General features: G+C 39.0%; 1 protein-coding gene across 3 annotated transcripts in view; it reads right to left on the reverse strand.

The window, feature by feature from the left end:
* Nucleotides 1-18,170, reverse strand: part of Intu (inturned planar cell polarity protein) — a 97,263-nt gene that overhangs the window by 50,766 nt on the left and 28,327 nt on the right. For all 3 annotated transcript variants that reach the window (XM_058584071.1, XM_046459573.2, XM_046459574.2), the window contains exons 3-4: nucleotides 11,809-11,894; nucleotides 1,762-1,965 (exon numbers count right to left, since the gene is read on the reverse strand). In XM_058584071.1, coding sequence (XP_058440054.1) covers nucleotides 1,762-1,965; nucleotides 11,809-11,894 — 290 coding nt within the window. The remainder of the gene's footprint in view (nucleotides 1-1,761; nucleotides 1,966-11,808; nucleotides 11,895-18,170) is intronic.

Here is an 18,170-nt window from a genome sequence, read left to right on the forward strand (position 1 = left end):
GAATTCAGGGCAATAGGCCACAGCAGGGTTGTCCTGAGGACTGATGTCCACAGGAGCTTTAATCAAAACACTGAGCCCTGGGCTTGCAGCAAGGTAGATGAGCTGAGCTGAGCTGAGGACCACGACTTTAAGCAGAGACCTCAAGGAAGGCTGAAGTGCTCGAGGCTGGTGGCAGAAGCCTAAGAAGCAAGTTCTCCCTGAAGGAAAGTATTCCCACTTTAGAACCACAGGATTCACAAGATAAAAGCGAGCAGTAAGTTTAGACAAAGATCCTCAAAGATGTAAGGTTTGGATCCTAATGTTTACCGTTAATGGTTGAATCCTAATGTCTCCCAAAGATCCATAATACCAGCCTGTGGCATTACTGTAGGGTGGCAAAACCTTGAATCATGAAGAAGTTAAAAAACTTGACAAGAACAATAATGAGCAATGAGATTACATCAGTAATAAAAAGTATATCATCAAAGAAACGTCCAGGACTTGATGGCTCACAAGTGAATTCTACCAACTTTTTATTGAAGAATACTATGTTTTTCTTAAAAAGAAAAAAATGAAGAGGCGGGTCCTTCCAAACTCATCCTATGAGGCCAGCATTACCCTGATAACTAAAAACACAAGGAAAAATAAGAAGAAAACTATAGGCCAAAAAACATTTAAATATAAGATTCAAAGCTATGAAACTACTAAGAGAAAACAGGAGAAATGTCTTGGAACATTAGGCTGAGCCAAGATTTTTTAATTTTTTTTTTTAAACAAGGCCCCAAACAAAAGACAAAGAAAGCAAAAATTGACAAATGGAACTACATCAAACTAATAAGCTTCTGCACAGCAAAGGAAACCATCAACACGACTATGAGACAACCTATAGGATGGAAGAAAAGATCTGCAAACTAAACATCTGACAAGGGGTTAACATCCAGAATCTCTAAGGACTCAATTTACTAGCAAAGACAGAAAAAAAGCCCCCAAAAAATGTGTTCAAGAAACACTGAGAAATGAATTTTAAAAATATAAGCCAGGCATGTTGGCACATGCCTGTATCCCAGTGGGTCAGGAGGCTGAGGCAGGAGGATCATGAGTTCAAAGCCAGCCTCAGCCAACTTAGTGAGGCCCTGGGCAATTCAGCGAGACCCCGTCTTGAAATAAAAATATAAAAAGGGCTGGAGTTGGGGCTCAATGATTAAGTGCCCCTGGGTTCAATCCCCGCTACATACATACGTGTGTGTGTGTGTGTGTGTGTGTGTGTAAAAGACACCCAAACTATTTACAACCTATGAAAAAAATGTTAGCACTACCTGTACCCAGCAGGAAGGACAATGCCTGAAAAGGCGCCAGGAACTCTCTGGGGTGATGAAGATGCCCCATATCATAGGGAGTGTGATACTGCTTACACAAGTGCACAAACGTGTGGAAACTTCTGAAATTGCACACTTGAAATTGTTTAAATTTGTTATATATAAATAATTTCTCAATAAAGCTGACAAAAAAAAAATAAGTCCTTAGCGTCTAGAAGTACTGCAACAACACCTTCTCCCTTCACCTTTTCCTACAGCTTAAAATAACTGAATAGTCGATTCATTTTTATTTTAAAAACGTGTAGTGTGAGATATTCATATATACAGGAATACAAAGTATACAGTTTTAAATAATAATAATAAAATACAGTTAATTCCTTGTAGTTTCTTCTTCAAATAAAAAATGCTCATTTACTAGGAAGACAGTAAAAGGTCCTTCTCGCCCTGCTACATCCAAGTCACTCACCTCTTCCTTCGAGATCTCCGAGTCGAGCTGCAGCGTGAGGTACATGATGATGTGAGGCAAGTTCACCATATTCTGCGGGATGCTCCCAGCCTCTTCTCCCCACAGCAGTGTGACTAAATCATTTGTGTTAGACTGTGCCTTCTTCTTTCTTAGTTGGTGTGTTTCCTTTTTTACAGCATACGCATTTTCAAATGTCAGTTTCACCTTTAAAAATTAAAACAAGGTGTTGGTTTTAAACAAGGCAAAATTAGCTGCATTTTCCCCAAAGAAGGTGAGCTGCACACACGCTCGCGAGCGTGAGTTCACTGTGGCTAGATCACCCAGGCAAGGTCCTGATGGCAGGGCTGTGTGTTCTCTCGGCAGCTCCAGCTCCAGCTCCTAGTACAGGGCCTGGCACAAACAACCACAGGTGTTTACTGAGTGAGGAAGGATACAATGCTCTGCACAAACATCCCTTAACTTAAACTGAATCGGTGACCACACAAACATAAAGATTGTGAAAAAACAGAAATCAGACGCTGTGACAGTGCAGAGGGCCACAGCACACTGCAACTGCCGGAGGCCCAGCCACCTGAGGAGGAGGAGGGAAGGGATTCAGGATGGAAAGTGGCCTCCCACAGCCAGTCGGCTCTCCACTCAAACACACTTCTCTCGGACATCCTTGGGGGTCTGTTAAAACAAAGGCTAAGAGGGTAAAAAGCCATCACCACACTGGACCTTGGAACATGGCCCTATAAAGATTATCTGTCAATTTTATCAAGACACTTCATTTCGTGGCTTGTTATCCAGATTGCTAAGAATCCAGAATGTGGCCATTTTCGAGCTGTTAAAAGGTGGCTTCCACTCCTCGACGTTTCCTTGAAACGTTAGCCCAGGATAACCTTCTCATTTCGAGGACGCCCCAATGTGTATCTTGACTAAAAAGTCAATTGTGTGTAAGAAGGACATCATCACAAGCTATGTAAGTACAAGGTAAGTATCTACGGACATTCTAATGATGACAATCAATAAAGTTTAAAATTTAAACATCAAAGTCCAATAATATTTTTTAAATAAAGTTAAACTTTTAAAGGAAAAGGACAAATTCTTGTTTAAGAACAAAGAAAACTAATCAATATTTAAAAGCAGATAAAATTGTTTGCAGTAAGGTATATTTGGGATAGAATATTTATTAATAAAGTAATAATTCCTATTTTAATAAATTTATTGCAAGAGATACCACTTTCAAAGTCAACCTAAAAAGGCATGATGAATTCTACCATTACACTCTCCTTTTTTAAAAATATTTGTTTAGTTATAGATGGACACAATACCTTTATTTTATTAATTTATTTTTATGTGGTGCTAAGGATCGAACCCAGTGCCTCACACACGCAATTATGAACACTCTACCACTGAGCCCCAGCCCCAGCCCCAGCCCTACAGTCACTCTTTTAAAAATGAGCTTTATATATTTTCATCAAAAATGTTAAGCACACTTTAAAAAAAAAAAAAATCACTCGTAACCCTACCTGCTCACCTAACTGTTACTAGTATTACACCATAAATCTTTCTTGGTGAACAAAATCTTCCAAAATAAAAAGGACAGATGCTCCCGTTTTGTTGGCTAGGAGTGACTGCTTATGGTTGTATCCAATTTTTCTTATCTGTAGCTCATGTGGCATTTCAGAAGCACAAGATTTCTTTGTCTGCCTAAGTGGACTAAGTTAAACACACATCTCTTCTGAGTCTCAGGCTTTATTTTATAAACAAGTTGCTATAGTTTGGGTTTGTTTGGGGGTGGGTGGGTGGCACCCTACCACTGAGCCGCACTGCTAGCTACATCACTAGCTCTTTAGTTTGGATCTTAAATATGCCCCAAAGGTCCATGTGGCTAAAGCCTTGGTCCCCGGCAGGGGGAAACCAGAAGGTGATGGAAACCTCCAGAGTGGGCTCAGTAAGAGGTCTTTACATAATGGGGCATGCCCTCTAAGTGGTCTGTGGGAGCTGGTGCTTTCCTCTCTCTCTCTTTTGCTCCCTGCCATGAAACAAGCAGTTTTACTCTATCACTCGCTGCCCCCTACTGCCATCTGGCACTCCCACAGAAGCCTAAAAGCAATAGGTTCACCTTTCCAATCATGAACTAGAATGTCTAAAACTGTGAGCCAAAATGAACCTTTTTTCTTTTTAAGTTGATTATCTCAGGTATTTGTAACAGTGATGTTAAGGTAACTAACACAGAAGTAGAAAATAAGACACTGGGTCTCAATTCATCCATATGTATATATTCAGAAAAAAGGTGAAGTTATGAAGACCAGTAGCCAGTAGTGATTTTTATACTAAGTAGCAGGAGAGAAGTTCTTCATGAAATGTTTCTGAGGCATGATAGTCATGTTTCTTTACAAAACATTCAATGTAATTTTAAATGGAAAAGATCAACATTCACTAAATTTTTTGTTTTCTATAAACCTGATGTTAAAAAATAAACCTTCTGTATCTGAACATTATATTTAAAAAGGCCAAATAAAAAATTAGAATATTTCTGGGAAAAGATATTAAACAAACTGAACAAAAATATAAAAAAATTAGAGACCCCCAAGTGGGAACAATCAAGGGTTGTCTTTCAATGAAAATTAACACAGGCTGAAGTGAGAGATGAAAAGATGCCACTTTAAATGGGTATAAAAAAGAATACTTGGGTGAGGTCTTGACCTCATGGGCTACAGGTCAGCACAGTATGGCCTGAGGGACTAGGTCCTGAAGGTGGCACCTCTCTAGTTGGTTCAGCATCAACAGTGGTGAGCAGGAGGGAAGGGACAGAGAAGGCACAGGACTCGGAGCAGGGAGGGGTCTTCCCAGCTTAGTCCTGTGGAAGGAGGGTTAAAAGACAGCATGCATCTCACCAAAAATAACAAAAGGGAGTTCGTTGGTAGATTTAAAACTTCACTAATTTTGCTTCAGGCAGCAGCAACAGCCTGAAATGTAAGACTGGTTTGCTAACTTGGTTAAAATGACACATGTGCTTGAAAAGTCACTCTCCTGCTGTCGTTGGCAAACAATCTCACTTCTTTTCTGTGGTACAAGGACCTTTTCCCCTCACCATGACAAAAGCCAAACAAAACACAGATCAGTATTTTAAACTCCATAACATAAAAATAATTATACTTTAGAAAGACATTTAAAAGCTCACATGTAAAGTAGATTGTAAATGTAGAGAAACCTGGGTGCCTTCATAAAATGGTAAAGGTGAGACAGCCAAATTAAGAGTTAAGTGCTACATTTTAAAAGGGGTTGATTTATATAAATATTAAGAACGTGTTTTATGTGAAAAAACCTTTGTTAACTAACGTAAGTTAGGTTATTGGAACCTTTGCTTCTCCGCAGACTTTGGGCTGTGACATGGTCCTGGCTCCTCCTGTCTCCTTATTTGTGCAGTTTGCCCTTCCCTCCTCCATCCCTCCAGCTGAGGTGAGGATGTGCCTTCCTCAGGTCTGACCACACCTCCTTACAACTCATGGCTGCCAAGGTCTCGCTGCTGAGCCACCCCCTCTCTCTTATTTCAGCCCACCCTCGTTAGAGTCCCCCAGCCTCTACCACGCAGAAGGCAGATGCTCTCAGCTCTGGCCAGCGTCCTCTCTGCAGGAGACCAGGGAGGCTCTGGGATATGAAATGCCCCACCTCCCATTCTGCGCTGTCTTTCTCATATCTGGGCTGCTCTCCACGTGTCTCATCCTCTCCCCAGGGCTAAAAAGGGGCAGATGCTTTCTATATTCCTTAGTCAAAATTCTCAAGGAACCAAATCTGATTGGCTCAGGAAATTATCTGTCCTCCACACTTTGATATTTTAAAACTTAAAAACTTTAAAACTTAATCCTTAAGTATGTATCTTCTAAGGTTATTATCCTGCATAATCACAATATAATTTATCACTTAAGAAATTTAGCACGTTCCTTGTCCAAAAATCTTAAATCTAAAAATGCTCCAAAATTCCAGACATTTTGAGCACCAACAAAATGTTTCAAAAGTTCTGGGGCCTTTAGGATATTCAGATTAAAGATGTTCAACTAGTAAAGTCTATGCAAATATTCCAAAATCTGAAAAAAAATTCAAATTGTGAAACACTTCTGGCCCCAGCATTTTTGACAAGAGGCACTCAACCTGCACCACTATCTAATAAAGTCCATGTTTCCCAAACTGTCCTAACACAGCTGCTCCTCACTACCATCCAGTCAGTCAGGGATCACCTACTGCATTTGGCTGAAGATCACCTGGTCCGACTTAGCCTAAGACAGTTCTCCAGACTTTTTTGCATTTCATGGTGTTAGCATTTGTGTATGTGTGGGTGTGGGAGGGGGAGGAATCAAATCCAGGGATTTGCACTTGCTCAACATGCTGTACCCCTGAGGTACACCCAACTCCATGATCTTAATGTTTTATTATTATTTTTTTAATCTTAATGTTTTTTAAACTGTTTTGGATATTTTAAAACTTGACTTTAAAAGAAATGATTGGGCTTTTGAACCTCATAAGTACATAGGCTTTGCCTCTGGATTTCCTTCTGGTATTCTGAATCTATTTACAACAACAGAAACTATTTAAAAAGCAAGCACAGAACAGTACAGTTGGAACTGGGCTCAAAGACTACCCTCTCAAATCCCCTGTGACCACACATGAGGAAACTGAAACCCAGAAGCATTTGGAAACTTGTTCTGGGTGAGGTTTTAAATGGAGGACTGACCTCCTTTCCCTTGGCAACTCTTCTTTCACACTGCTCTAAAAAAGTTTTCAGACCATCTTTTACTCTTTTTACGTTTAAAACATTATTCTTATACATTTCCAGATTTAAATGTTAGAAAGTTTCCTATGGCATTCCCTATAAACAACCATTCTTCCTTTCTTAGTGCTTGAATAACTGTCTCACAAATGCCACAGATACAAACTGGGTAAAATGGCTTTTTTGGGACACATCCGCCTTAACCTGTCCTGACCCATGTTATGGTTTCAATATGAGGTATCCCCAAAAAGCTCATGTGTGAGGCAATGCAAGAAAGTTTAGAGGAAATGACTGGGTTATGAGAACCTGAACCTAATCAGAGCATTAACCCCCTGACAGGGAGTGAATGGTGGTAACTGTAGGTAGGTAGGGTGTGGCTGGAAGAGGGGGTCAGTGGAGGGGCATGCCTGTCGGGTGTATATCTTGGTCCTGGTGAGCAGAGGTCTCTCTCTGCCTCTGGTGCCATGTCCTGAGCTGCTTTCCTCCAACTCATTCATTCACCATGATGTTCCACCTCATCTCCAGCCTAGAGCACTGGAGTTTGCCATCTGTGGACTGAGATCTCTGAAAATGTGAGCACCAAATAAACTTTCCTCTTCTAAAATTGTTCTTGTCAGGTCTTTTGGTTACAGCAGTGAAAAAGCTGACTAAAACACCCAGCAAGAACAAAGGGATCCAGACATCAAGACCTACACAGGTCAGTGTGAAATGGGAGGATCATGCTCTGGGGTCAGTTCGAGTTTCGGTTATTTATTCATAACCTTGGGTAAATCATTAGAACTCTAATATGCTTTTTCCTCACACTTAAAACAGTAATATGGATAACTAGAATCTTGTAGGTTTGTCATGGTTTATATCTTAAGTATCAGAAAACAGGTACCAGGAAGTGGGGTCATTGCTGTGACTACACTTGATGATGTCGTTCAGATGTCTTTGGAATTGGTTTACAGGAGAAATTTGGAAAAGTGTGAGAAGCAAGCTAGAGAAAACTTAAAGCACTGTAAGCAGAGCTTAGAGAGCAATTTTAGTGTGGGCTGAGAAGATCAAAATTCTAATAGAAATGTGAAAAGTAAAAGCCAGGCTCATCAGGTTTCAGATGGAAATGAGAGTCTATTGGGACTTGAACTAGAGGCCAACTGTGTTACATTCCTAGGGAAAAAAGCCTGTCTAGGTTTTATCCCTACACTGAGACTTTGTGGGAGGCTGAGTTTAAAGATGATGGATTAATTAATCTGGTGGAGAAAATTTCAAGGCAGAACGGAATTCAGACTATGGCATGGGCATCACTGGTTAACTTTATCCAGCTTACAGGGAGAACTGAGAGCAAAAAACAGAACAGAAAGATCTGAAAACCTTGCATTCTGGCCAGAAAGGAGCATGTTTAAAGCTGCAGCCAAGGAGGGTGTGAGGATCAAGGTCATTAAAAAGAAGCCAAGTGCTTTGCTCATGGATGACTGAAAAGATGCCTGGAGAGCATCTCAGGAATTGGCACTACGGAGGGCTAAAGGGCACAAAAGTGCACACTCATCTCAAACACTTGCCTTTGAGAAGAAAGCCACGGGGCACCCCGCTCACACAGGGCCCCATAGGGAATGGTTTCCAGGCTGTTCAGCCAGCATAACACTCAGGGACTGCTGCAGCCATGGTTCAAGGGGCCCATGGAGAGGTCACGCAGGTGGCAGACCTTGCTGTTTTCCATGCGATGCTGAATTTGCAGGCATGCAGAGTGTAAGAGTTATGGGGTCATGGAGGTTTCCACCAAGATTTCAAAGGATATCCTGGGAGGTCAAGAGGTATGTGGAAGTGTTGGAATCTCTGCAAGTAGCCCCTGAAAGGACTATGCCCAGTAAGGCAGTGAGACTGAAGCTCAAGCTGTAATAGACCAGGAAGTTAGAGATTCCAGGAATGTGGTATGCCTTCCAAGGGAAGCTGCATGCAGCAAGCAGAATCAGCCCCAGAGAATGGCTGTGCGGGCTGCAGTCAGCAAGGCTGCAGGAGTGGTGCTGCCCAAGCCTCTGGAGTCTTCGAGGTACCACATATGACTCAGACGCCAGTCATGGAGCTACAGGATTTAATGTTTGCTCTGGTCCAATTCCTCCTCATTATTTTCTCACTCTTTCTTTCAGGAATAGGAATGGCTATCCTGTGCCACTTCAATTGTAAAATCTTTGAAGAGACTCACAGCTGAGTTTGCCTTGAGGCTCAGAGGAGACTTCAGACTTGGACTTTTGAGTAATGCCAGAATAGCTAAAACTTTGGGGACTCCTGAAGATGGACTAAGTGGATTTTGCATTGAGATGGACATGAGCCTTTGGGTCCAAGTATGGAATGCTATGGTTTGTATCTTAAATGTCTGCCAAAAGCCCATGTGTGCTGGGTGTGGTGGCGCACGCCTATAATCCCAGCAGCTTGGGAGGCTGAGGCAGGAAGATCACAGGTTCAAAGCCAGCTTCAGCAATGGTGAGGTGTTAAGCAACCCTGTTTATAAATAAAATACAAAATAGGACTGGGGATGTGGCTCAGTGGTCAAGTGCCCCTGAGTTAAATACCTGGTTCCAAAAAAAAAAAAAAAAAAAAGCCCATATGCACGTCTATAGCACTATCTGAAGGTGGCAGAACTTTTAGGAGGTGGGGCCTGGGTGGAGGACGTGAGGTCACTGATGGGTATGCTTGAAGGGGAGACTGGGACTCTGGTTCCTTCCTCTCTGTTTTCTTAAATTATCATGAGATGAGAAACTTTGCTTCACAATCCATTCCCTGCCACGGTATTCTACTTCACAATAGGCCCCAAAACAAAGAGTCAAGTGACCTACTACAGACTGAAAGTATGAACCAAACAAATGTTTTCTCCTGTTAAGCTGATTTTCTCAGTTATTCAGTCACAGTGAGGGAAAGCCGAGAGGAAATGATATAAGCAAAGCACCTGACATATGGCTCACACCCAGGAACACTCATTCCTTCCCTATCCCACTCCTGTCTCCAGGAATTCCTAGTTTACATGGCCTTGGGGAAATGGCCGGTAGTGAAGAGCTTACAATTTACCCTCCCTTTAACATTAACAAAGAAGGAAAACTCTGGTCTGCTAATTAAATATGGTTTCTAGTTAAAGGGATTTAAACTATCTTTTATATAGTTATTAAAGATACGTTGCCCTCAGCCAGGCGTGGTGGTGCACGGCTGTAATCCCAGCAGCTCAGGAGGCTGAGGCAGGAGGATTATGAGTTCAAAGCCAGCCTTAGCAAAAGTGATGCACTAAGCAACTCAGTGAGACCTTGTCTCTACATAAAATACAAAATAGGGCTAGGGATGTGGCTCAGTGGTTAAACGCTCCTAGGTTCAATCCCTGGTACCCCCTTCCAAAAAAAGATACATTGCCCTATATAGAGATGTTTGGTTTTGATAAAGATGGTTATAATACCAATTTTTCCAGTAAAACAAATAAGTGTTTACATGTAGGAGGAAATACTAGAATGAAATACTTCAAAATATAAACAATAGGTATCTTGACATAGTGGGTTTCTAAGTGATTTTTCCCTTACTATTTTGAATTTTCCAAAATTTCTATTATGAAAATTCTACTTTCATAATAAAAAGTTATATTTTTCTAAAATAATAAAAATATTTCAATAATACATAGTTATCATGGAATTATACCCTGAAGTTGTGTATCATCAAAAGGCGATGCTATAATGTAATACAGCATAGTCTACAATAAGCCTAACTAAGTCAGTTTTCCTTCATCTTCAAAACAATTGCTATTTCTTCATGTTGGCATCAGACATGGCACTTGAGAGCCATGTGGTGTAAAACATATGTCTTTAAACTCAGAACAATACATAATGCAGCAAGATGCTCATGGTATAAGAGGCAAACTGAACAAATAGATACCTACTGCATAGTCAATGAGGATGTATTAATTGTGGGTACAATTAATCAAAAATATTCAAATCATTACTTCTTTCCTTTTTTTTTGCCAAGTGTACATAAATGAATTTGTAACTGTTAATTAAATATAAAGTAATTCTGCATAAATATGATGTGGTTAAGCTCTGGCAATATTGGCAACCTACCTGCAACTGACACAGGCAAGGAAGAGGGGCCTCAGTCAGAGCTGACACAGGGACACTTTATTTGGGGGAACTCGCTCAGTCGTTACAATGTGACAGTTCTTCATTACTGATGGGTAGTTAGCTGCTGTCTCTCCCCCTAGTACCCTAGTACCTCCAACCGCCCAAGGACCTCCTTAGACCTAACCCCTTATCCTAGTCGCTGGTGTCCACCTGAGAGTCAATATCTCCAACGCACCCTATCTCCACCTATGTCTTCTAACCACTCCACTCGCTACTGTCATGGCTACCATGGTCATTTCAATACTTTCACCTCACATTTCTAAAGAGCTGAATTTATAGAGTATCTGTGTAAGTCTGCACAAGTACCTGAAAGCACATGGGCGTTTAAGAGAAGGAAGCAGGCATGAGGGAAATCTTATAAGGAATTTCCTCACAGGCTTATTTCAGAATCTCAAAACACATACACATAAGGTTCTGATCCCTCAAGGATTTTGTTCTTCTACCTAACCAATCCCCAAACCACTTAACCCTCTCACCGCCTGGCGGATCCTCTAACCTAGCTGAATACATTGTCTTCTCCACCTCCCAAGAAAGACGGAAAGTGAATTTGTGATCCTAATGAGAACAAAGAGTTCCTGAAAAGGAGGTACAGCACTTCCAAAATACATCTAATATCCTAAAATGCCATCTGTGATAAAAAATGTAAGTTTAGAATACTGAAGTGAGTTAGCATAAAATAAACTTATTTTTATCTACAAGGAGTAAAAAATAATTCATTAAGTAGTTTAACAAATTTTACCAAAAAATAGAAATTCAAAAAAATAGTATAATTTGTTCTTAGAATAAGACAGTATTAAAAATCTTTTTATAGCAATAGTGAATTTAATAAGTCAGAGAATAAAAAAATTCCATGACTATTGAAAATGGCTCTTCTAGGAACTAGAATGTCATCAGCACATATGTTAGTTATAATGGCAAGCTGATAATTATGTTTTTATTATTGTTGCTGTTTTGCTTTATTTAGAATGAGTTTTATTTATAGCTATTTTTCTCCCTTTTCAGAACAATACCCCTAAGCTAAACATGTTACCAAGAACTACAATGTGTTAAATATCCAAGTATAAATGTAACTAATCCATTATATATGACAATTTTCAGAATCCTAAAAAAGAAAATGGTACAAGATACATTTCTATATCACTATAAGAAAATGAATGTCCAAACCTGCATAGGTCCAGGAATGCAAGACAGAACTCTCTCTATGTTCTCAGAGGTCACATCAACATCATTCACAGCAACAAGGACATCACCTATAAAGGGAATAACAATAAAAGATAGTTGTGTGAGCAAAAAAAAACCAAAGAGATGCAGATCTGAAACATTAAAAAGTGGCTATCCTGACTTCCTCAAAGTAAAATAGGAAACACTGTACACACACTCAGGGATTGTCCAAGATTGTACAGTGTCTGGGACAGAGTTAGTGCCCAACTCTACTCTTACTTACAATGCCACCCAATATTGTGTCATAACTACATACAAGCTATGAATATTTATAGGGATAAACATTCCCATTCTTAGGACATGTAAGATTTCTAGCATAAACAAGTACTACACTTAACAAAATTGAATCTAACCACTTAGTCCCACAGTTTTAAAAAAAATTACTGAAATTTTAATTAAATCCATGTGGTAGGTTGTAACTCAATGTGCTCTGGCCTTTGTTGCTGTTACTGATGTGTCAACAAACATTTCTTTGCTTCAAAAGGTTCTGACTATATCAAAATATATGTATCAGTAAAAATCTGCTTTCCTTTAAATATATATGTCTTCAAATTTGATAATAAAGATTAAGGTTAAAATGAAAATTTACTTTCAGAACATATTTAAAGGTAATGTCAAAACACTAATAAGCTGTGTTGGTAGAAATATAAATACACCTATTATTTTTCGCATTATTCCAAAATATATCATTAGCAAATAGATCAAATAACTCACATGCATCCCTTCATTTAGAAAGCATTTATTGAGAACCTACTATGGGCAAGGTATAATCAGTGTGGATAGAAATCAGAAAAAAAACAAATGTCCACACTCCTGAAGCTATTCTTTGGGGAAGATGGGTAATAAACATGTACACAGGTAAAATAGTGTAGGTGGACAGTTCTCTATTGGTCTCACATTTCTGGACATTCTGCAAGCAAAGGCACTGAGTCTCTGTTCTGGACTATCTTTTCAAAGATGTTTATAGAACAAGCAGCCTGGATGACAGAGATAGTGCTTCCCTCTTGAGCAGAGGCTGAGTTCGTTCACTGTACAGTATATAAAAACAATTTCTTGTCACTATCCCATTATTCATAAAATTATTCCTTACAAGAGGCTGGTGTTCCCCAAGTTCAAAGTTCCTCCACTTAATGCAAACTGCTACTAGGCATCACCTGGCCCTTGTTAGGGCTGAGAAGTAGAAGACAATGCTAACATTTTATGTACCACTATTCCTCTCTTGCTTCCTGCCTCTCCTTGATGCTCTATCATACAGGAGGGTTGAGGGTAGAGTGAGTGGGACGAGCTCAGCTGTCTGTGAAGGTTTATGAAGGCCTGCATTAGATGCTCAAGCGAATAACTCAGTTCAGAGTGCAAACCTTGGGTACAGTATGATGTGATGTACTGTGATGGTCAACCACTGCAGCACTATGGGCAACCTGGGAATGGTTCTTAAAAAAATCCCTGCAGACCAAAATAAACTTCAAACTAAAAGCAACACACCCCTCTAGTTGCTCTGAAGTAAGAGATTACATCAATTATTTACAGCTGTATTTTTTTTTTTTTTAAAGAAAAGACATAGGGGCTGGGGATTTAACTCAGTTGGTAAAGCACTGAGCTAAATCATGCACAAGGCCCTGGGTTCAATACCCAGCACCACAAAAAAAAAAAATAAATAAATAAATAAGGCATGATAAACATTGAATGTTGATATATTCACTTTTAGACCAAAGTGGAGTTTTGGCATCTATAGACTATGCCATCCTCAGGACACTTAAGACAGTGAGGCCCTTTTAAATTTGGTACTTCAAACTAAAAGACCACTGAGTGAAATCCCATGCAACTTATTTGGGGGAGGGGGGGTACCAGAGATTAAATTCAGGAGCACTTGACCACAGAGCCACATTCCCAGCCTATTTTTTATTTTATTTAGAGACAGGGTCTTGCTGAGTTGCTTAGCACCTCACTTTTGCTGTGGCTGGCTTTGATCTCGTGATCCTCCTGCCTTAGCCTTCCAAGCAGCTGGGACTACCGGCATGCGCCACCAAGCCCAGACCATATGACTTTTTCCTCCCAACTCTAATGAATATATTTTGATAGTTGAGTGTTCTAAGGAGTAATTTCATGTACAGCAAACCTCTCTAAAAATAGGAGACATGGATCATCAGAAAGTTACAGGGAAATAAATTTAAAAAGCAAGTGAAGTATAACTAATATTTTAAATGTTTAATAGAATGATTTCCCATTCTATAAAGGAAGAATTATGTTGACTTCTCATTCTCCCAGATATGTGTTTTCTTTTAGTTCTCCAGAGCACTTGTGTGAAGTGACTCACAAGGTGGGCTTCCTGGACACCGTCCATCACTGCAGCAGGCAGCACGCATCCAGGGAAGCTTCCTCAACAACACACAGTGCTCACGTGTTCTGTTCCATTTCAAAGGCTAAACGGAAATGATCTGGGGATTATTAGTGGGTAGAAATCAGAAGAAAGTTTATGAAAGGATACATTCAAGAATCAAATAAAATAGAAAATGTGAAATCAGTTAATCATAGTCTTAAATTAATTCCTCATTATAAATAAAGTTAACTATTTGGACAAATGTATTGATTTCTCAGCATGTTCTTAACAACTAATGTAATATGGAAGAGGCACAAATAGCTATGAAAAAATATAAGCAAAGATTTGTTTACTGCTGTATTAAAACTATATATAAACTGAATATACAGCTTTAAGCAGCTTAAGAAATTACAATTTATTATATATTCCAAAATAGAAGATTTTTACATGCTTCCAATACAAAGACAGAAGGTATGTTTGATGTAATGGACATGCTAATTGCTCTGATTTGATCATTTTATATTGCTTGCATGTGTTGAAATACCACATTGTATCACATGAATAAGTTAATAAAGAAAGACACTATTTTGGGGAAAAAAATTGTTATACACAAATGTAGGGCAAAGAAAGCGTAATACATCAAAATGTTGCCTTTGGAGATGAGCTTTTTTCTTTTATGTTAACTTTACATTCTAAACTGTCTACAATGAACATATGTTATTGCTATTATAATGAAGAAAAAATTAAAGCTCATATTTTACTAAAAAAAAAAAATCCTCCACTGTGGTGGGTGTAATGAACCCGGCTGCAAGATGTTCATGTTCTGATGCCTGAAATCTGGGAATATGTTAACTCACACAGCAAAAGGGACTTTGCAGATGTAATTAAATCAAGAGATTTGGAGATTATCCTGGATTATCTGAGAAGTCCTAATGTAATAACAGGGTCTTTTAGCAGAGGCAGAAGTGTCAGAGCAGAGAGACTGGAAGATGATATGCTGCTGGCTTTGAAGATGGGGGAAGGGATCACAAGACAAGGAGTGCAAGTACCTCAGAGAGCTGACCAAGAAAAGAGATTCGCATCTGGAGCCTCCAAAAGAAAATCAGCCTTGTGGACACTTAGATTTTAGTGTGGGAAGACCCATTTTTAAATCTGTATTTACAGAACTGCAAGATAATACATCTGTATTGTTTTAAAACACTGATTTGTGGTAATTTGCCATAATAGCAACAGAAAACGAATGTACCCATCTAACAAAACAAAGCAATTTTTGCTGAGTAGCAAATAAGAGTCAGGGATCATGAATGGTCAAGAAGAAAGATATGATATTCACAGAACATTTGCAGCATAGTAGGGAAAAGTACATTAGTTTTGTTAGAAGGAGGCATTTATATACCAAAAGATTGGGAAATATGGATCTGTGGTAGTGGCTCAGTAGTAGAGCACTTGCCTAGCATATGTGAGGCACTAAGTTCAATTCTCAGCACCACATATAAATAAGTGAACAAAATAAAGGCCCATAAATGACTAAAAGAGTTAAAAAAAAAAAGAAGTTGGGAAATGTGTGTGAAACAGCAAGGTAAATTTAATTATTTAAGCCAAATTTGACCTCAAGGAAAGAAGAATCTAGTTTTGAACAGTTACTGTACTGCACTTTTATACATTCAGAAGTCAACATTTTCTACCAGTGTATTTACTAACACTGTATTTTATTGCTATGACTTTTAACATTTTAACTTCAACTCCTCATCCACAAAATATGGGCTCTAAACAAGAGAGAATTACAGGCCTCCCAACCTACCCTTATAGAAGTCCATGAATAATGGTAATTCACATATTGTAACTATCATTCAGAACATCTGATTAAAAATATCGTATTTCCTGAACAACATACTTCCTAATGAGAGTGGATAAGAAACTAATGCAAGACTTTGTTGTGTGTGTGTTTGTGGGGTTTTTTGGTGGCAATGGGGATTGACTCCAGGGCCTCACACATACAAAGCAAGTCTTCTACCACTGAGATACACTCCAGCCCTTCTTTAAAATTTTGAGACAGGGTTTCACTAAGTTGCCCAGGCTGGCCTTGAACAGAACTTGTAGCCCTGCTGCCTCAGCCTCCCAAGTAGCACCACTCCACCGTCATACCTAGCTTAGTGCAAAATTTTTATTCTCGTTAAGTTAAAAAATAATATTACAGAAAGGCTAGAGAAATTACAATAGTCCTAGCATTACAGCTATGATCATTTTTAAAAGTTAAGTATAGTTGTTCACCTAAATTAGGTATATGGATATTCATTCTTTTAAATCTCTCAAGTGATAAGAATTTATGTTAGTATACAGTTTATAGAATTACTGTTTTAAGTCATATCACATTAAAATCTTAGTAGAAATTTTTATGCTTTTAAGTTTTTAAAAAATTATTTTTAAATGCCTCAATAAACATTTTTATGTTTTATCTCCTTTTAAAAATCAGGGTCAACATTTAGGTCATCCTTTAATTCACAGATCATTTTAATTATGAACCTTCTGAACTCCTTCTCTGATATTTCATCAACTTTGCTGCCCATGGGTTCTGTTATTACAGTCACATCAATGTTTATAGCAACACAATTCACAATAGCTAAACTGTGGAACCAATCTAGATGCCCTTCAATAGATGAATGGATAAAGAAAATGTGGTGTATATATATACAATGGAGTATTACTCAGCAATAAGAGGGAATAAAATCATGGCATTTGCAGGTAAATGGATGGAATTAGAGAAGATAATGCTAAGTGAAGTTAGCCAATCCCTAAAAAACCAAATGCTGAATGTTTTCTTTGATAAAAGGAGGCTAATTCATAGTAGGGTAGGAAGAGGGAGCATGGGAGGAATAGAAGAACTCTAGATAGGGCAGAGGGGTGGGAGGGGAAGGGAGGGAGCATAGGGTTAGAAATGATGGTGGAATGTGATGGACACTATCATGCAAAGCACATGTATGAAGACACGAATTGGTGTGAATATACTTTGTTCTGTTATTACAGTGTCCTGGTTTGTTTGGGGCACTTCCCTCCCTTGTTTTTTCATGTTGTCTATGTATGTGTCTTCCTCTCTTGCAGTGTGGATCTGAGATATCACAGTTTCTACTCTATATTCTTGTAGTACCCATGCAGATTGTCTGTACCTCACCTTGATGTTGGGTTTCTAGACCCTGCTGGTGTCCCTCAATGTATGCTACCACATCTAAAGGTGGTGGCAGCAATAGCTGAGGTAACTCACGATAATTAGTTAAGGGGCCCCAAGATAGAAATGGGACTCTTGAGTCAACACTATTGGTCCAAATTTATGATATCATATTTGGGAAAAGCATCAATATTACTGGTACAAATTTATGCTAATCAGGTCTTAAAAAGAGACTAAACCACATAATTACAGTCAACTCATACTAGATACAGGCACCAGAAACATACACTGGAGAAAAGATAGCCTCTTCAACAAATGGTGCTGGGAAAACTGGAAATCCATATGCAGCAAAATGAAACTAAACACCTATCTCTCACCATGCACAAAACTCAACTCAAAATGGACCAAGGACTTAGAAATAATCCCAGAGACTCTGTGTCTAATAGAAGAAAAAGTAGGTCTTAATTTCCATCATGCAGGGTTAGACCCCAACTTCCTTAATAAGACTCCTGTGGCACAAGAGTCTTGTGTAAATGGGATAGACTCAACCTAAAAAGTTTCTTTTCAGCAAAAGAAACTATCTGTGAGGTGAATAGAGAGCCTACATCCTGGGAGCAAATCTTTACCCCTCACAAATCAGACAGAGCCTAATCTCTAGGGTATATAGAGAACTCAAAAAGCTAAACACACACACACACACACACACACACACACACAATTATCCAATCAACAAATGGGCCAAGGACCTGAACAGACACTTCTCAGAAGAGGATATACAATCAATCAACAAATTTTGAAAAAATGTTCATCATCACTAGCAATGAG

This window comes from Marmota monax, unplaced genomic scaffold (assembly GCF_021218885.2).
Source record: "Marmota monax isolate L192 unplaced genomic scaffold, Marmota_monax_Labrador192_F-V1.1 WCK01_AAM20220418_F8-fsc00039, whole genome shotgun sequence".
In the NCBI taxonomy this organism is placed as follows: domain Eukaryota; kingdom Metazoa; phylum Chordata; class Mammalia; order Rodentia; family Sciuridae; genus Marmota; species Marmota monax.